The sequence below is a fragment of the Mus pahari genome, chromosome 13 (genome assembly GCF_900095145.1).
Source record: "Mus pahari chromosome 13, PAHARI_EIJ_v1.1, whole genome shotgun sequence".
NCBI classification, from domain to species: domain Eukaryota; kingdom Metazoa; phylum Chordata; class Mammalia; order Rodentia; family Muridae; genus Mus; species Mus pahari.
Window position 1 is genome coordinate 8,934,394 of NC_034602.1, and position 21,550 is coordinate 8,955,943.

At 37.0% G+C, this 21,550-nt stretch overlaps 1 protein-coding gene across 6 annotated transcripts in view; it reads right to left on the reverse strand.

Moving 5' to 3' along the window:
- Wdpcp (WD repeat containing planar cell polarity effector) overlaps nucleotides 1–21,550 on the reverse strand; it is a 306,946-nt gene that overhangs the window by 197,858 nt on the left and 87,538 nt on the right. For 3 of the 6 annotated variants that reach the window (XM_029545442.1, XM_029545439.1, XM_029545438.1), the window contains 6 exons: nucleotides 19,971–20,076; nucleotides 15,516–15,600; nucleotides 12,169–12,216; nucleotides 11,276–11,326; nucleotides 8,256–8,326; nucleotides 7,938–7,997 (listed from right to left, as the gene is read on the reverse strand). In XM_029545442.1, the coding sequence (XP_029401302.1) occupies nucleotides 7,938–7,997; nucleotides 8,256–8,326; nucleotides 11,276–11,326; nucleotides 12,169–12,216; nucleotides 15,516–15,576 (291 nt within the window). In that variant the 5' untranslated portion in view covers nucleotides 15,577–15,600; nucleotides 19,971–20,076. Of the gene's footprint in view, nucleotides 1–7,937; nucleotides 7,998–8,255; nucleotides 8,327–11,275; nucleotides 11,327–12,168; nucleotides 12,217–15,515; nucleotides 15,601–18,160; nucleotides 18,231–19,970; nucleotides 20,077–21,550 lie in introns of all 6 variants that reach the window. The other 3 variants (XM_021210656.2, XM_029545441.1, XM_029545440.1) reach the window with 2 other exon arrangements.

Sequence of the window (21,550 nt, forward strand, 5' to 3'; positions counted from 1 at the left end):
CACACACACACACACGCACACGCGCACGCGCACGCACGCGCACACACACACACACACACACACACACACACACACGACAACGGGCCTATAAACAAGTAAGATGCAAGTGAACTTCAGCTACGAGACACGGGGTAAGGTAAGGCAGTCTCACCACTCTGGATTCTTTCTCAGTCTCTTCTCTTTAGTCAAGCCCTCTGTGGTGGCTTGAAGGAAACTGCTCCCCAGAGGCTCACATATTTGTGTATTTTGTCTACAGGTGGTAGAACTGTGTGAGAAGGAGGAGGAGAAGGGGTGGATTTGTTGGAGGAAGTGTGGCCTTGTTGGAGGAGGTTGTGATCACTAAGGATGGGCTTTGAGGTTTCAAATTCCCATGCTATTCTCAGTTCTCTTCCTGTCTCCCTGACTTGGGGTTGTCTCAACATGTAAGTTCTCAGCTCCAGCTCCCCTGCCAGGCCTGCTGCTATGTTCCTTCCATGAGGGCCAGGGATTCAACTACCCTCTGGAACCATGATGCCCCCTCCAAGTTAAATGATTTATTTTGTAAGTTGTCTTGGTCAGGGTGTTTTGTCCCAGCAATCAATAAGTAACTAAGTACCCCTCACATTTCTTTATTATGCCCAAAGCCTTAACATCCAGAAAGCAGTTGGTTTCCTGTCTACAGAAAATTCATCTATCTCCTTGGCTCTTTACACAGCATTCAACATAATCTATTTTCTGTTTTACACTGTCGTATCCTCAATGCTTTAGAAATCTATACCCTTTTAGTTTCTATAATTCAAAATGTTTATCTCCTAATGACATATTCCAGTTCAGCCACTGATTTCAATAAAGTCTCCAACTTGCACTCATGTCTCATATAGCCACTTAGTTTTTAGGGCTAATGGATATCTTTCAAGATCATGGCCATTTTCTTTTCTCAGCTTTAAAAAATGTGAAAGTATAAGAAAGAGTGAAAATAAGGACACAATGTTAGTTGACTATGTTTAACTGGGAGACCAATGTGTGTTCCATATCTCACAGTGATTGAGGGTATGTTTAGATGGATATTTCTGCTCGTCTGAAAAGGACTATTGTGCATATAGCAACTAAAGACACAAGCTTAAAGCTACAAGGCCTTAGTTTAAATACAAGCAATCCATTAATTGTACAATTACTGTTTATCTGTTTCCTCTTTGTAAAATGGAGATAACAAGAACAGTGGCACATGCCTGCAGTCCAGCCAATAAGGAGGTGGAGGCAAGACTCCCACCTTACCACACAGACTTAAGATCAGCTGGACTACATAGTAAGACCCCATTACAAAATTAAAGATCTATCTTTATCTGGGAAGAAACTAAGAGAGTAGAATGGAAAAGATGACACAGGCAGGCACTATCCTGGAAATAACTCTAATTCACTGTTTCACAATGTGGTTCATGTACTTACTTCATGTTATAAAAGGGAATGTATAGGTATATATAGAATCTATTGGTGTAATCTTAAATATTTATAATATGTGCTATGTATAATATTAAATGAAATATATATATATATATATATATATATATATATATATATCTCCAAAGCAAAACAACAAATGACAAATAATTGGCAGTAGCAATTCATTGGATTAGATAGTTTATGTCCACTTGGTTTTCTATGTTTTACAAATAATCCAACTTAAACATGTCTGGGTTTTTTTCTAATTAAACCATACTATGTATTATTTTGTAAGTGAGAAAATGGTAACAGAACCAAGTTGATGCATACTGGCTAAGTCTCACTGGCCCCAAAAGGGCCCTGGGCTGTAATATTCTCTTGTTCATCATAATAGGAAATGAGACCAACACTACAACAAACAAATAATCTTAGTGTGGTTTAAAAGAAATCAATAATCATACAAATATATAATCACACATATACCACACAGAACTTTTTAAAGAAGCATTCAAATAGAAGACAAACATCTCTGGAGAAATCTTTCCAGAAAGGCTTTCTAAACCATCTGAAGTATCTAAAGACAGCATATCTCTGCTGGCACGCTTCCCTTGGCAGAGGTCATCCTTTTCCTCGCCTAAGTTGGGTTCTTCCTTCAAAGTCAGGTGAAATCAGAATCCTTTACGAAGTCTTAGCCAATAGTTTCAATCAGCAGCCATTCCTGAGTTTTAGATATTATATTTAAAAACCATAACACCCAATCTCACATTATTCCTTAATTTTCTGAAGCTTTAATCATTAGTTTTATTTTTCAAATACAGATACATTCTTGTGACCCACAAGAAGTCTAGGTTCAAAGACTAAGCAACTGTAAATGCTCAGCTCCAAATGAAGAGCTATTCATACTCCTCTTTTAATGGCTCAGGACTCACTGTGGAAGAGCCAGAGGCAAGAGATGACTGCCATGAATCAGTGTTTTCTGGACATTACAGAGGCTCCACACACATGAATGCCTATGACTTCAAGCAGAAGATCTGTGAAAGATCAAGCCAGACAAAGCCCCAACCTGGATGAGAAAGAGGCCACAAAGTGTCAACCCAGTTGAAGAGCTCTTATCAATGACAGGCTTATGGAGGAGGAGGAGGAGGAGGAGGAGGAAGAGGAGGGTGATTTTCTTCTGGGATATGGTCCCTAAGAGGACACCATGCTGCAGTGGACAGCCTAACACTCATGCACATACTGGCAGCACTAAGTGAACACAGTGGGATTTAAAAACATAGGGCACATGAATTTGGAAGGGAAAATAGTAAAGGAGACAGGAGATAAACTGACAGGTTTGCCTAAAACATTATTTTTACATGTATGAAATTCTAAAACAGTGAAAAAAATCATGTAGTGTTTTTAGTAGCTGCTAATAGTGAAAGATGAGTTCACTGTTGACTACTCACAGATCAGCAACCAACAGGCAAGGGTCCCTTCATCTGTCTTTCAGACCCTCTGGCTTCTCCCTCTGACTGCTACAAAAACGCACTGTCCACAGTTTCTCATTATCCTGACTGCTGTTTCTTCCTATTTTTCTGCTGGGTTTTTTTTTCCTTATTCACTAAATAGATGCTACTTGGTTCTCAGATTTTCTCCCAAGATATCCTCCATCTCTTATGTAAGTACAATTCAAAGGTTTTTAACTCAGGCCTCTGCTGTCTGCTCCAAAAAAATTAAAATCCAACCACCCACTCCAGTTCCCCATTTTCGAGTGATAGTATGATTAGATGACCTCTGGTCATTTCAAATAAAACAGGGGCAAATTAAACGTTTTACAACTCAGTCAAAATGTCCCTACTGGCTTTCAGCTCTGTCCTTACACATTGTTGTGCACACCCTTTGAGATCATGCCATTCCTCCTGGCTCACATTTTATCTTACATCCTACTGCCAGGCTAACCCTTCTGTAAGACTAGATTTAACATGGGCACTTCTCTGATATAAAGCACTTACAGTGTTACAGGACATTGTGTCAATGTCTCTAAGGAAGGACCAAGCTATCTTTCAAAGCAATCACTCTATTCTCTATTCTTACTACTGCTTTTCCCAAACAAACCCGCTCCATTACTATTTGGACACTCCCACTTACCCTCTTCTTGCCTTCAGGTTTCCCAGAGTTTATACTCCTATTTAAGTCTAGTAAAATAAGAACTTCTCTGTAAACTGCTAACATTTTAGATTATATACTGATGTTCCTAGCTTCTCTGGCTTCTCCTGATGTTTACAATGTAGAACTCATTAGTCTCCGTGGATTAATGTGACTTCTTCCTTTCCACCTAAGGTACAGCACCTCTTAGCAAGGTGGCAGACAATTAATATGGTATGATGGGCTGCACATAAAATGCTATTGTTGATACTGATAACATCATGGATTATATTTTACTATTTTATGAAGAAATAAAATTGATTTTATATACAATAAAAAGAAAGACTAAGCTTACCCATATATAAATGTAGCTGCCACCCTTGTCAAAGAAGCCTCTCGTCAAAGCAAACGGAGATGGAGACCATCCCAGAAAACCCCAAGTGGACACAACGCAAATATCACCAGATGGGAGCAGCCCAGCCCCAGTAGACATAGCTACATCACAACACCCATATCTGTGACTCAGAGGACACTGAAGAAAAGGAAATGAAAAGATTCGAAACCATACAATACTAGGAAGTCCACTTGTAAACACTTCCAAAAATGGCTACATAAAAACAAAACTGGAAGGACATGTTGTATCAATGGACATGTTAATATAGAGAGAAAGGGGGAAATTTCACAGGATACCTCCCCTTAGGCAATGAATGACTGCTAGAAAAAGGGAAATTAGCCTTTTGTACAGATGAGCCCCCATATTGGTTATCCAATATAGAGTGGTCAACCGTCAAGCCATATACACATTAACAACAACCGATTCAGCAAGTTGTATTTGTATACTTGTGTACACAGATTGTATGTGTGTGTCAAACATTTTAATCTAAAAATCAGTGTGTTAGGTTATATCTGTGCTTAATGAAAATATCTTCAACTAATTATAAAGTAGCCTATTGATATGACCATGACCATAGCACAATATTTTATGGACTTTAACATTCCACAAGAGAGATAAACTATTTAATACTAGTTAACTGAAACTATTTTTCATTAAATAAAAAGATTATATAAGTGGTTTAAGAAAGTCAAAACAGGAAATTATTAAAATATTCTGTTGATTAAGAAAACAAAAATGAGTATATTGGCTAGTTGCTGAAATCAAAACTCTAATTGTATCTTATAGATTTCAATAATCCCATACTAGGAATAGGGATAGTTTTGAATACAAAAGCTCCAAAGACAATTGTTTATATTAAGTAACCCTTGACTTGTAAAATGTTCTGAGTTTTTAAGTGGAGAAAATTATTTTATATGTAACAATTTATAGGTCATTGGATCAATAATATAAACTAAGCTTTGGTAATGACAACTTGTAAATCCTCCTTATTTGACATAAAGATCCAAGCTCAGATTACATCCTTGTTAATCCTTTATACTACAGTAGACTCTTCAAAGATTTCTAAACAAGTGGACCTTTTAAAGATTTTTAAAGAGATTTCAACTAAATTGAATTCCATAAATCCAATTTTATCACTTCTTTCAAAAAACATCCACAGAAAAGAAATGGCCTCATTCAAAGACTGAGAATCCAAATGTTATAGCATCAAGGGTATCTAGGGATGGGGCTGGGGATATGCCTCATTGTTTGGGCCTGCTTGCTGTGAAGCTCTGCTCTCTTAAAACTATTTTTCTCCTTTTAAAAATGCTTATATGAGTGGTTTAAGAAAGTCATACATGAAATTGTTAAGTTGTTCTGTTGATTGTTTAAGAAGACAAAAACAAGAGTTCATCTGCTAGTTGAAAACAAAATTCTAAATTGTATTTATCACTTCAAAGCCTAGCATGGCTATGTATGATTGGAAGTTCTGCATGAGTATGTGTGGAATGGGAGTTAGGGAGAAGGGTGGCAGGCAGATCCCTGAGGCTAATGGGAAAGGCAACAGAGCTACACAGTGAGATTACGATTCAGTGAGAGACACTGCCTCAAAATGAGGAAGGTGTAAGAGGAAAGCACCCGGAGACTTCCTGGCATGCACACGCTGTGCACCTGCACATGAGTATGTCTACGTCTCTCACACCACACCACACCATACCACACCACACCACACCACACCACACCACACCACACCACACCACACCACACACACACACACACATGCACACATGCACATATGCACTCACGTACGTGCGCACACACTCCAGAAGCATGTTTTCTAAGAGTAATAAAATCTGCATGGTCAACTGCTGCCATGCTAGGACTGAACACACAGGGAAAGCACTAATAGGACTGAGCATGTGATGTTGGAGAGACTGTTTAGGAGCTCAGAGAGGCAGATGAAAGAGTTTAAATAACATCATGACCGAGTGTGATTTGATAAACCCTAATGAAAATTTAACAAAAAGGGCTAACGGACCCTTTCCTTAAACTGAAATTCTAGCTTGAAGACCAAATTATTTTTAACTTGCTATGATATCAGAGATTTTGAGAAATGGAACTCATATACATTTTTTTTAAAGATATAGTGAAACTCTTGCCTGACAGATAATGTTAGGAAGTCTCCCAAAGGCCCTAAAGATATAAGGATTGGCTTGGATCTGTGTGCACAGAGAAAGTTACCTCTCAAAAATATATCAAGAATGTTCGAAGAGTAAAGGTCTATTTTAGAAAAATTTTATCCATCATAAAAATAAAAATAAAACACAACACAACACAAGATTCGGTAAATCCCACTAGAACTGCCAAAAGTAGACCCTCTGGTATACCAGCCAGAGCCACTAAGGCTGACTATTATAAATTACAAAAACAATTTTTGCAAACATTCTGTCATTTAAAAAGAATTTTCTGAGTTGAATGAATTCAATAATAAAAGATATCCTTTTTGTAACGTGAACAACACAAAAAACTTTGACATTAAATTAAAAAGCAATGAAATCTATCTAAAAATGATCATCTACCTGGGATGCTCCACTGCATTTTTTAAAAGACCTGACATGTTCCAACTCACCCCAGGTGATGGTAAGGGTGGAGGCCATGAGGCACACCTCTTAATGTAGGTGGGAGGCTTGCCCTCCAGTCAAATAATTTTGAGCCTGTTCTTGCAGTGAGCAATAACATTAGGAACTCCAAGTTTAAGCCAAACTGAGTCTGAAACTTATTGGAGCACATCTGATATTCACACTTGAAGATCTCATCACATATTTCTATGCAAATGACATTAAACAATGGCATCCTTTTGAAGAGTATTCTAAGGAGAATTTAACAAGTGTTATAGTTCTGAAAATATTCACTCAGCCTCGTAAATAGTCTAGAAAGTAGGAATTCACGCCATATGACAAGGTAACAGTTAAACTTCATTACTAAAGGGAAAACAGTTTAGACAAACAATGAAATGTTCTGAGGAAAATTAGAAATAACTAAAATAATAGTTGATGTAAAAGACTATTAAGTTATGTTTGTAATTACTATGAATTTGAGGTTAGGAGGTTTATGGATAGAACTATGGGCATAACCTATAAACAAAAATGTTCACACATTTAAAAACTTGTAATGCAAAGGACAAAAAGTAAAATTGAAACAGTATATTTGATTCAAAAAATAAATTATAATATTATTGGTAGTGATGATACAATGTACATATACAGATGACTTAATTATCCTTTTTTTCAAAAGTCAATAAATTTTCCCAAGCAAATGGTATTTTTATGTACATCAGCAAGGCTAAGAAGACATTTGTCCCTTATTTTATGATAAATGTGTGTTAATTATGATGTCCTGATAATGTTCTAAATCTAGGCTTGCTGAGCACAAGGCTGTCCAATAGAACTTGTTGCCGTGGAAATGGTCTATATCTGCATCCTTGACTGCCAGGAACTTAAACTGGGGAGAGCTGTAACTGAGAAATTGAAATTTTAATTTTATTTTAAAATAGCCACATATGACGAGTGTCTACCACATTAAAACATATAGCTTAGATGGTCAAAATTCGAGACTAACTCTGTTAAATTAGGATTCACTCTTATTTACTTACCCATTTTCATAAACATGCTATTCATAAATGTTTATAAGAATACTATACTGAAATTTTTTGTCCTATGGTGTCATTGTCATTTAGAAAAACATGCCAGTGAATATCTACTATTACACCCAGATAACCACAAGTGAAAAACACTGCCTGCAAAGACTCGTATCAGTGTTTGTAGATGTCAATACTACCACACTAGTTAATGAGACAGCTTGGTGGCCTGTGTCAATCTGTCTAATGTGCACTTTAGAATGACTAAAATTCAAACTCCGAAATATCCACTCCTGAAAAGTTTTTCCCATTATCTACTGTAACCCAAGGCTACCCATCATTACACAGCTTTCTTTGGGTTCCACTGCTTGTCAACCATTTTACCTGACAGATGTATTTGCTCTTCCATTTGCTCAGCACACAGGGACTGCTTTGCATCAGTTCCTGAAAGACAACAGAAAAGGAGAGCACAGTTGGTTACACGTGTTGCCATTATCAGTTAAAGTGCTTCTGATCTGCAAGGAAAGAAAAAGAAGGCAATCAATAAGCCACACAAAGACCCAAGTGTGTGGCAAGCTCTCTCTGGACAAAAGCATAGCCTTCATCGCCGCGAGAGCCAGCCCTTTATGAAAATTACATCTGTTGAAAGATGTTCTAAAACAGATTTGTTTGCTCCCATTTTTGAAGCCTTTTGAAAGATACCTCCAACTCCTTCAGTGAATCTCGAAGTTTTTCTGGGCGTCTATTTTTGAGTGTCCAAGGATAATCTCGTGCTGGCAAATAAAACATGTACAACAGTTAGTTAAAGATGATTTAAATAAGGAACCTCTGCTTAGCAGTGTGGTTTGGAGGATTAAAATAAGACACCCTGTAATTAAGAGGAAGTGGACTTCAGCTCTATCACTAAATGACAGTCTTCAAAAGGCTTTGTTACAGAAACAGGATTTTTTCCACAAACTAATCTCCCTGATTATAATTCTGTGATGACAACCAACAAGAATGAGAGACCCTTGAGACACTTTGGTAGGCTAAGGGTCTAGCATTATATATAACAAATGGCCTCATCTTTATAATTTAAGTAATTTTTTTGTGAAAATAGTCAAACTTTGACCCAAAAGAAATTCCAGCTCATGCAAGTGGCCAACTCAGACCTGAAACCCCTGATGAGTAAGTTAACTGTGGTGAAAAAAGAAGCTGAACATAAAAGCAATATGTAGAAAATTATTTTAAATGTGACCAAATCATTAAATACTTCAATTCTGGAGATCCAATTTTTAAGAAATAGGTATTATGTCAGGCAGTGGTGCTACATGCCTTTAATCCTGGCACTTGGGAGGCAGAGGCAGGTGAATCTCTCTGAGTTTGAGGCCAACCAGGTCTACAAAGCAATTTCCAGGACAGCCAAAGCTACACAGAGAAACACTGTCTCAAAAAATCAGTAACCAGCAAACGGAAAAAAAAGGTGTTAGAGATGCTCTTTGAAATAATTTTCTCAAACATAAACACCAACTCAGCTACAAACCTACAAGGTGTGCCCTACAAATCTACAAGGGTGTCCTGCCTTAAAGATATGCTAATACACAAGAGAGGCACAAATCTTGTAGGGGTAACCAAACGGTACTCTGATCTGACATAAGGCCCACTCCATGAGATAATACCCATTCCTGCCAGTGATTGGATGATGGAGAATCTGGGACCAGACATCTTAAGGAACAAGGAGAGAAATAAATACTACTGTTCTTACAAAAATGAAAAAACAAAGCACTCCCAATGTCGTTCTGCTAAACTTAGGAATCGGTGCCTTCTTCAGCCATCATCAGAGCAGCTTCCCCCTACAGTAGACAGGAACAGATATAGAGAGCCACAGCTAGACATTATGCAGAGAGTGAGAAACCTTGAAACACTCAGCCTTAAATGGGGATGTCTCCACTAAATCCCTCCTCAGGGCTCAGAGACCAAGCAGAAGAGAAGGTGGGAAAAGGCTCAGAGCCATAGGGATGCAGGACACCAAGAAAACAAGGCCCTCTAAATCAACATAATGAACTCACAGAGACTAAGGCAGCATGCATACACAGGGCCTCACAGGTCTGCTCTGGGTCCTCTGAGCAGATTTTATGGCTTCTAATTCAGTGTGTTTATGGGATTCCTAGGTGTGAGAACGAGTGGGTCTCTGATTCTTGTGACTTCTCTTGGGCTCTTTTCCTTCTGTTTGGTTTGTCCAATTTCCAATGTGTTAGCTTTTGTTTTATCTTATTACATATTATTTTATTGTATTTTATTTTTCTATTATCCCTTAGGAGCCTGCTTGTTTTCTAATGAGAGACAGAAAGGGAGTGGATCCATATGGGAGGGGCTGGAAGGAGCAGAGAGAGAGGAAGCAGTAATCAGGATATATCATGTGAAAAATATCTATTTTCAATAAAATGAAAAATAAGATAATTCTAAAATCTATGCCAGAATTCAGTAACAATATACCTTTAATTTGTTTTAAATAATTTCAATTGAATGATTATTTAGGGAAGGTACAAAGTTAGCCTAAAACTAAATATCTTTTAAAAATTAATAAAATTGGGGCAGTGGTCTAACTCAGGGATAAGGCACTTGACTAGTACATGTGAAGCCCTGGGTTCCATCTCTAGTACCCACCACATACACATTAATGCATGGTACACAAATAATACTAATAGCATACTAAACTCACTAAAATACAAATTGATCTTTATGGTCTCATATTTCATAATTATAAAAAAGAACTGTATATATAAATGTACATGTCATGTGTGCATATACAAATAATATATAACATATATAGATATTTAAATTTGAGAGTAAAAATTGCTATGTATCCTATTTCAGCAAATTAATTTGGCTCTATAAACATAATTTTGATGTGTAGAACATATGTACAAATTTTAAGATATGTGTTACAGATACTAATGCAGTATTCTAAAAATTAAATGTCAGTTTAATCACTTAAAATAAGGAAAGAGGGAAGGCTTTTTAGATCTAGCCATATTCCAAATAAAACTTTAAATTACATTAGCTTTAAATCATTAAACCTATATAGTGATATACATACAACATACTTATATCTTTGAGACTAACAACAACTAAATAAAATGCTGATATAACAAATCTCACTTTATTAAAAATAAGCTATAGTACACACCAGAACACATAGTCATGCATATACATACATACACACACAATAATAAAATAAAAATGTTAAAAGATAGTAAAATATGTTAATACCTTAGGCAAAATATGAATACTTAAGTGATATCAGAATTTGAGCATGATTTATGATCATTTACTCATACAAAAATGAGGTGACAGATATATAAATTTTACTACAGAACTTGCATGATTGATAAATCAGGTCATTATATACACCTTGAACATTTATATTTTTATTAGCCAGTTAAATATTTCAGATAAAATCATTTATTTAAAAATATTAAGTGCAAATACATGTAATTTTGTGTTTACACAAGCATATATCCTACCAAAATTTTACATGGTAAAGATTTTAGTGATTTAAATTAGAAAAACCTAATACATACAATTATTATGATTGAGTTCGATATAGAAACAATAAAAATTAATAATTATTAGAAATGTGGACAGAATAGCATTTACAACTTGTGCAGAAAACAGTTCAATGGTAACATAATACTCTCTATTTTTCTAATAATTTAAATATATGCATAAGGTAAACTTACATTCTGCCAGCTTTTGTTTTTCTTCTAAGTTACCATGCTCTGTTGCTGATACTGTAGCAAAGGAAAGACAAAAGAGGTGGGATTTGTTTTTATTACAGTATCTTGTATTTGTAATGGGTGCACAGACAACAGATTGTTGCAGACACTGAGATTAATACATGATGCTAAGCTTTAAAAAGGACAGTTGAGAGAGAAAGTCACAATGTGTGCTTGCATGCCGTAGAAGCCATTTCCTTACTGTGCAGTGAAAAGGCTTATACAGCACAACAGGTGGGCCAATATTCTGAGCTTCCAATCTCATCAAACAGGAAAGGGAACTGCAACGGAGCCCAGAAGAGAAGCTGATGCATCTGTCATCAGAGCTCTGAAGTCAGCCTATTAACCGCCATGCTAAGCACACAGGGTGCTCACACAGCCTCCACTTCAACCAAGAACAGAACAGGAAGTAACTCTAGCTAGGGAGACCTTTTGGCCCATCATAAAACTTCTGGGATTAACAGGATTAATCAGATAAAGAAAATTGATCATTCACTCAGAAATGTCTATTTCAGATATCAGGTGAGGATCCAGGAGGCCAGCATCACGGGACCAATGCATTAACAATGCCCTCTGCTGGGGCACCAATAAATAAATGTGAATAGAATGTCCTGTTATCAGCCTGATCGGCAACAAAATGAAAATGTCCACGTTCTTCTACATTTTCTCAGTATGCTTTATTTTTGACTGATCAGATATTAATCTTAGCATTTTTCTCTTTAAAAAACCTGAAGTGTACTGCTCTTAAAAGTTTAGTTTCTCTAAAGCTCATAAACACAGAGTTTTTAATGTTCTACTCCATTTCTTGGAATATCTCATTTATAAAACCAGTTAAGTAGAATAGGTAAGTACTTTACCTGGTGGATCTTTCTTGTCATAATACTGGTAGACGCCGATGTCTCTATCTATAGAGAGAAAGAAAGAACATTAAATTATGGTAAAAGTTCTGGAGAGTAAGAAGCCAAATCATACTATATCAGAGGGGGTTGTGGGGAGAGGAGCAGAAACAGTCTCCTTATGTTACTAGAAATAAAATAGCTCAAAGCATCTGGACACGGGTTCATCTATTCTAGGGATATGCAGAAACTGGAGAGTTTATCGATCTAATGAGAAAATCAGAATGGCAGAAGGAACCACACAGAACTAGAATGGCATGGGGGGGGGGGGATTAGTAAAGAACTGAAATCAAGGAAGACCAAGTTTTCTCTTTCACACTTCCTCTGATATTTTTCACAGGGCGCTACCAAAAGGAACTGCCACTAAGCAATGCCAAATGAAGTCAGTGGATGGAAGAAAATGCCCTAGCTGTTGGATTCCGAGCTGTGGCTTGCTTTTCTCCAATTTAGCTCAGAAATCTAGTTCCTATCCTATAGCATTTGGGAGGAAATCTGCAAGAAGAAAGGAGGGATTACTGGGAGCTGTGGATAATTTTTTATCCGAAACTTGTTTAGAGTCAAAAGGCTTCCAAACCTATTCAAATTCAGATGCTCTGCTGGGCTAGGTAAGACACAAGTGAGACTCCGCAGATGTTGAGATTGGTTTAACCAAGGGATTCTGTTCTTGCAATTTAAACAAGAGAACAGAATAATTTTCCTGTGTCTATGAATAATAAAAAATCTCTTTTATTGAAGTAACACTTGTTTTCTTCCATGCAAAAATAATTCTCAGTTACTAACATAAGGAGGCTACAACTGTCTCTCATGAAGTGAAGCAGTACAGGCTGCCCCCTAGCGACTGATTGTCTCCAAACTTCTTTAAACTGAGTGACAAAACCAAAAGAAAAACATTAAGTAAAACTGCTATAACTAAGTCTGCAAATAAGTAACAGTCCTGTGTACCTGATATGCTTGATACTCAGTACTCACATACTAAATCTATATTTTTATTGATTGTGAAATTAAGACATAATTTTAAAGAGTGCAATTGCATGTCAGTTAGATGGAAAACATCTACCAAAGACTGACTAAGAGACTGTGGCCCCTTGAGTACTTACAATAATTTGTTAGGCTGAGTAGTGATTTCAGGAGTGTGCTCACTTTTTGATAGTTCACAGCATACTCTTACAATCTGTACACTTTTCAGTACATATGTTACACTTCAATTTTAAAAGCTTCTTGTTATTTAAAGCTATGAGCTAAGAGCTGCAGACATTATATATGCAAGCAATATTTCCTATTAAAACCCACAGCTTATAATTACAATACCGTTTCCTATATCAATATATTTACAACTCTAACATAGAACTAGGAAGGTCTTAAGGGACCTTGAATTCCATGCACAAATCTGGCCTTATTGGCCTGGCTAAGTGAGACTGAATGCAAGTAGGACAAGGGAATCCACACGGGAAGACCTGTTCAAGAAGGGCCAGGGCAGGATGTGGAAGATGCCCATGCAGTAATCAGATGATTAACTAACACTCTGTTAGAGCCTCTGCAGACACAAAGCACATACACTGGGGATAACAGCTTGGTGTGGAGATGAGCAAGACAAGGAGGTCATCTAACTTGTGCTAGGATCACATGGAGTGAGGGTGTCCACATAGGGAGAGTGGACACAGGAATTCACAAAGAATATCTAAGAGGAATTAACTGGGTAACTACAGCTATGGAAGCAATGAGATTCCTTCTGTCTGAGAAGAAGCATCTACATATGAAGCAGAAGAAAAATATTTTCTGAGACAGTTTTTCACTTCTAATGTTAAAAGTTTGTTTCTTGTGATATTCAATTTTAGGAGATCAGTTCAGCATTTCTTAGCATCTGTATTTGGATTCTGCTTCATGAATCCAACCCTTTCCTTGGTTTATTTTCTTTCCCTTTCCTACTTCATCTTTGTTTTTCCAGAAACCCTTTGACCTGTTTTCTTTTTTATTACTTGTCTTCTTTCCTGTAGAAACGTTCAGGTGTCTGATGATTCCCCAGCTCTCTCAGAAGTGATGTTCTGGACATCTCCTGACACCGTCCAACCTGGAACAGGTTTCACTGAGTAGGCTTCACTGACCAGCCAGGGGCCAGAGTGATTTATGCAAGACCACTAAAACATCAATGTGGATGTTTTCTTCTGGGAGGTATGGCAGTAACCCCAGGAAAGGACTCTATTTCCAAGCTCCCTCTTTCTTGGCAAATATACAGTTCAGAAAACATCCTCGGAAGCGAGGGCGATGAAGAAGACCTCATCCATCAACACATCAGCTTCAATTCCTCTGCTTTCAGTTCAGCAGGTCTTCCTCCAGTGGCTCTGGTGTCTAGGGTTTGGAGCCTCCTTAATTAAGTATTTCCACATCATGGAGGTGTCTCATTCCTTTCTGCAGGCACGCATCCCCTTGGCTGTCAGCCTGGTGCCACATCCTCATCTTCTGCAATGCATACTCCTCAAGTTTCTGCACCCTTCCAAAGTTCTCGTCTACAATGGCTGTCACTGGAATTCTCTTCTCTGGGCAGAAGGTGTCTGATTGCAGGTGTCCTTTTCCTAATCTCAGGTAGAATGCATTTATGCATCTTTATTTTAATTCAGTTAAGCTAATTTTAAAAGGGTTTTGGGAAGAAGCAAGTATGTATCAAATTTTAAACTAGAAATTCAATCTCTATATACCTTAAGGAAAAACTGAAACATTATATTCATCTGTTACTGTATATTCAATATTTAAAAAAACAGTACTTTACAAGATATAAAAGTAATGTAAGTAAAAATGTATTTCTAAAAAAAATTACTCTGGATAATTGAAGTAGAAGAGTATTTTTCTAAATTGTTTTCTAATAAAATATATCTTACCCATCTTTACCTATAGTATTAATACACATTGTTAAAACAAAATTATATTATTTCCACTCAAACGCATACAAAACACAAAGAACATAAATCTACATCTCAGGTACATATTTGAAATGTTTTTAATATCAAACAGAAATGTCTTTTTATGAGCTAGTCTGCAAAATTGTATGACCATATACCAGTTGAAAAGCCCAATTTAAAAAGTTGAAGTTATGTATCTTTAGGATGAGCTATTAGACTAATAAGACTTATTTCATAACTCAGGCCAAAAAATAAGTTAATAGGTGTATTTAAAGGAAGCTTTTTCATGACCCAGGTTTTCACTGAGAATGAAAAGGGAGCCTCCAAGTCTATATGGCAAGCCCAGGCCCCAGCTTTGTCAGTTCTTGTGACAGAGCATAAGAGACTGAAGAGCCCTAGCCGGAGCTCACTTACCCGCAATGTGCAAGGTGCTTTTCAGGGACCACAGGTGCAGTTCAGTCAAGCAGAAAGACATCTGACAGCAGAGGAAATCTCTGTCCTGTTCAAAGTAATTAGGGAGGAAGGGAGTACCAATTAACTATTCTATATTGTCAATTATAATCTAAACCCCTTTTAAAAATAATATTTGAGATATGGTCCATTAGATTAAACACATTTTCATTTATTCAGTTAACCATACAGAAATAAGCTCTAGAAAAAGAAAAATATACTTCTTTTCCTGAATTTACGATGTCATCACATTGAGGAATGTAGTTAGGAGACTATCTATATTTGTGTGTTCAATAACATATGTTTAGTTACAGCTCTACATATACTTAGAATTATTTAGTATATGAACATCTTCTAAGACATAAGTTTTAGGAGAAGTAGGTCCGCTATGTGGTTACTGAGTACAAGCACATACATTCTAATATATGAAGTAAATATTTTAGATACCCTACACATAAATGTGTAAGGTGCAAGGTAAATGGTGTAAAGTTACTATCATATGAGGTACAGTTACTTAAAAGTAAACTGTATAAAACTTCATTACTATTCATATAGTAAGGTGCATATCATGATAGACAATCTAAGCATATTTTAAAAATCAAGATAGTTAAAATACACATCCTGGATTTCTTCCTAAGATTAGGAGCAGGGACAAGTAACATACACTATTGATGCTTTAAAAAGAAATCTTATAAGACCTCATCAATTTGGACTGATTAGGAGAAAGCTAGTGAGACTCCGGAAAAAGTCCACATTTTACAAGTATTTTACAAAATAAATTTATATAACTTCCCAATATTTGCTTAGAAATTCATATAGCATGTGATATATATTAGAAATATATATATATATATATATATATATATATATATTCAATTTAAACTAAGCACATTTTAGAAACTGCAAAAGAAGTGTTCATTTCAATAAACCTCTAGAAAACAAATGTGAAAAAATTTTAAGACTACTTTTAACAGATGAAAGGACTCTTCAGCTCCTTTAACATTAGGGGTGACTAAAACATTTCCCACATTATTCATATGGGTAATGATCCAAAGTAATTTTAGACTTAATAGAAACTTCCCTTGCCCTCACTTCTCCTCCACAGAACCAGGATATAATCACAACCATCAAGAAACATGTGTTCTGCAAAGAGACATTATGTTCCATGGACTAAAGAGGAAAAATGAAAAATGTGGTAACTTAAAAGTGGGACCCAATTCTGCCTGAACAGCAGAGCTGTGAGAAACCTCAGAGTTCGAAAATCTCCCATAAGTCTTCCAGAGAAGCACAGAATCTCAATAGTTTCATGATGATGATGATGGACAAGGAAGAATAGAAGAAGGATGAGAAAGAGGAGAAGGAAGAGAGGAGGAGGAGATAGTGGTAGTGGTGGATAACACTAAATCTTTGTTCTAAACATGCATATCTCAACTCATTTTATCCTCCTAGTTCTTTGTGGCAATCCTGGGACTACAATGTGGAACTGAGGTCACACAGCCATCTGCTGGTGAAGGCAAACTTGGAACCTGCTCAGGCTCGCTCCAGTGGCTCTGTGGGCTCTACCAGTGTTCTGTAGGAGTACTGCTGTGTACAGAAGCACAGGAGTGTATATGGTAGTTTGATGAAAAGGATGCCATGCTCCAAAAGTCAGTGGTAGATATAGGTGGAAAGGTAAACAATGATGAAGTTGAAATGAGTAGAAAAGAGAGCTAGGAAGGTAGCTCCATTGGCAGGTTAGTGTAGTACTGCAAGTAGGAATCCCCAGCACCCAAACAAAACAAGTATGGTTGTCCATGCCTGTGTTCCTAGCACTGGAATGGAGATAGGCACGTCCCAAGAGCTCACTGGCTAGCCAGGCTGGCCAACTGGTGAGCTTCCAGTTCACTGAGAGCCCTGACCCAGATCAAAGGAGAAAAGAAGAGCCCTCTTGGTCCTGCCTGGGCTTATGCACAGGCCCATACACCTACACACTTACTTGCAAGCACCATGCACAATACACACAGAGAGGGAGGGAGGGAGGGAGGCAGGCAGGCAGGCAGGCAGGCAGGCAGGCAAACAAGTAAAGAAGGGATAAGAAGGAAATCGGGCTATAGTAATTTTTGAAATGATCCTAAATTTATTTTCTTCTTGCATCAAAATATCTTCAAAGGCTGTTAATGAAGCAAAGGATCCCTCAATATCTTTATCTCAGTATCTACCCTGTGGTAACCAGATGATGAAGTCTCCTGCATACGGATAACTTAATGAGTAAGTACTAAATAGAAAAGGTGGTTTATGAAGGAAAAGCATCCTTATATAAAGAGGACCATACACAAGAGAGGACATTTGAATTAGGACACACAAACAGACTGACATTTCATTGTGTTGAACAGGGATTGATGAAGCAGGTACATACTCCCTCTGACACCAAGTATTAGTTGTCACCAACTTGTAAACTATATCACAAAATAAAAACCCTATTCCTCACTTTAGAGTTTATTCAAATGCCAATAACAATAATTTATAGAAATGTGGGCAAAGACAAGGCTGATTAATCTGCCTAGTTGCATAAAGACTATAAGCTATTACAAGACAAATGTTTACAGATTAAAGACTATAGTTTTACTTACTAAAAGGAAACAACACCTGAATTTCTGTTTTAAGTCAATTCAGTAGAAATAAACATGCCACAGCTTTCTCCTGATGATAAAATGGAGGGTAGAAGACATTCTTAGTAGCAGTACACATTGGAGCATTACATATGTATGTGTGCACATATACATGTATATATATATATATATATATATATATATATATATATATATATATATATATGTGTGTGTGTGTGTGTATACATACATATGCATATATAAATACATGTATACTATACATTATATATTCTTTTAATTTGGAAGTCGTAAGATAACATTATGGAACTGGGAGAAAAGACCACAGAGCTTTGTAGAGAGCAAAGGTGCCAAGACAAGCCAGTTCATTCTTTGCAGAGTCAGTACAACCTCTGGCCACAAACTTTTCTAGTTCAGCACCCCAGGATCCTATCAGGCTGTAGTGAGGGTTAACAGATCACACATGTGCTGTTGCAGAGGTGGTGCCCAGGCTAACCAAGCAGCAAGGAGTCACAGGGCTCCTTACACAGAGAAAGTATGCCATGCAAAACAGAAGAGGATCTGTGCCCAGTAAAAAGTAGATATGGGGTCAAGGAGAGTTCCATGGCATTTGGGAAAGGATGCAGCAAGAAGCTGAAGTACATACAAGTAAAGCAGATAAAGAGGGAGGCCACAGATAAAGAGGGAGGCCACAGATAAAGAGGGAGGCCACAATTAGACTCCCTCATAAACACACGGCACAATCCTGTGAATCCCCAACTTTAAGTGGAGCTTTGCATCAAAGGAGAGAGGGGGACAAACAGCCAAGTGTGGTTATTCATCCTTTTTTTTTTTCTTGAAATTCAATGATCTGCCGGGAAAACCATAAAAAATTGAAGAGTAAATAAATGAAATAAATAAAATGACTTCAATAAAATCTACAATGTAACTAGTTGGGAAGGGAAGAGAGAGACCAAATTAGTACCTTCCTTTAACCTCCAAGAGCCTTGGCATCTTTACACCCATACAGGTTTTTTAAACACGTTTAAAACATCTTGCATCTTACTCAAGAATGTCACCAGTGAAAAAAGAATGCTGGTAATTTCCTGGTATGAGAAATCTGCCTGAAGGAAGTAATCAAGACGGAGCTTGTTCCATCCAAATATTATATTAGTACAGAAATAGCTGTTTTGAAGTAGGAAAGAAAAAAATTTCAGAAGCACTCTGTATTTTGGAGGAATTGAAAGAACGGTTAAACAGGGTGCCCCCAAGCTGAGAAACTCTAGTCCACTTAGTGTCCTCGTGTGTTTCTCAGGGGGACCCAGGACCAGAACAAAAATAGCTGTGTCAAGCAAAAAAAAAATATAGGAGCTTGAAAATAATGACTAAAAAATAACAGAAGAAATGACACCATAATTTAAATTTTCACACATTTTTAAATATCGTTACCTTTGTACTCTGTTTATTTCAATTATACAATACAGTCAGTTTCTGTTGTTGCACAAGACCATTTTGTAACTCAAACATTTAGTCTTCATGACTAGATAACGAGTGTGATTTAACTTTAAGATGGTGCTCCATCTGAGGAAGAGCTGGTGGGAGCACGGACATTGAGTACACGAGGACAGGCAGGTAAGAAAACCCTCTTACTTCCTACTCCAGCCTCCAAAGCTCCCGTGTCTGCAGGCAGGCTTCCCATCACTTCCCTCCATCTCGGTACATTAGAATTATTATTATTCTCAGTAACATGCAGAATAGAAATCTCTCAGCAGCGTGCTTCCAGTAATGTTCTCTTGGAAAATAAATATGTTTTTGAGAAGTAGAGATTACTTACTCTTTCTTACTAAATTGCAGAATACTGTCTTCTGTCAAAGCAGTCAGTTCTGCAGTCACCTGTCTTCTGAAGCCAGCTATTTGACTGCTCTGAGGAGGAAAGAAAGCTGCAGGGCAAATAAAACCCTAATGTAAAACATGATAGCAGAAAAATAATGAAGCAAGAAAACACCAGTGCTAGGACACCATGGCGCCAAGGAGACATTTAAAATGGATGCATAGTAGCTGAATACTTCAGAAGCCTGAGGGGGTTTTCTTAGGAACATATACTTGCTACTTATCATATATTTCCTTGAGGAATCTAATTGAAAATATTTAAAAAGAACAATAGCTAAATAGTATAAATTTACATAAACCACTGGTTCACTGAATTGTTACAATCATAATTATTTTTCAATTACATAAAATTCAGTGTGTTACCATATAATTACTTCTCTAATATTATTAGCACAGAGTATCATTAAACACTTGTTAGGCATATTCATAAACATATTTGATCATAGACATATTACCACAGTTTTTTTCCAAAAACTTTCAACATTGAACAAAACAAGCAAAGTTTATGCAAAAGACCAGGGGAGTCTCAAAATAAGAAGACCTCAAACTTGGGCTAATTTAGTGCACTGGACTACTAGGGAACCACTGCTCATTTGTGATCACACAGACTAATTGCATCTAAATAACTGACCATAAAAAGCACTTATCTCAGATACAGGGTCTCATTTATCAAACAGTATCTAATCTGGCATAGCACACAAAACCACTGTGGAATTTGAAATCTGCAATGTATGTCACTTTAGCAAAATAAACAAAACCATCCAGATGCCAAGTAGATGGCATTGTTTGGTAAAGACGTTATTATTGTTCTTTATTATTATTATTATTATTATTATTATTAATTATTATTATTAATTATTTTAGAAACTAGGTCTCACTATGTAGCCATGCTGCCCTGGTCCTTGAACTCTATGCAGACAGACTGAGCTCAAACTCACAATAGTCTACCTGCTTCTGCCTCCTAGTGCTGGGATCAAAAGTATACACCATCAGACCCAGCTAAAGAAATAATCATATAAAGTATTTGAGAACTGGTGCATGAGGGAAATACAGGTTGAAAATAATGAAGGAGCAAAACACATAAATAATTTTAAAAAATGCAAGCTTAATTACATTTATTCTTACACTCTTGATTTAGTGAGCAGGTAGCACAGAGAAATCAGGCTAAACAAAGGATGTCTTTGAATGTCAAATTTCAGAATTTGGACTTATGCTTACTAAACAGTGACTAAATAGTAAAATAATGAAATGTTTCAGGTTATAATTATTGAAAAATTACCTGGAGAGATGGCAAAGAAGAAGAAAGGAGGAATTGTGGACACAAAAGGGGCCTGTTAGAAAGACAACTGAAGTAGCAGACAGCAAGCACTTGAACTGAGGTGGTAGTAGATGGATTATAAGAGAGAGAGATGGAGAGAAGGAAGGAGGGAAGGGAGGAAGGAGGGAAGGAGGGAAGAAAGGAAGGAGGGAAGGAGGGAGGGAGGGGAAAAGGTAAGAAGGAAGAAAGGAAGGGAGGGAGGGAGA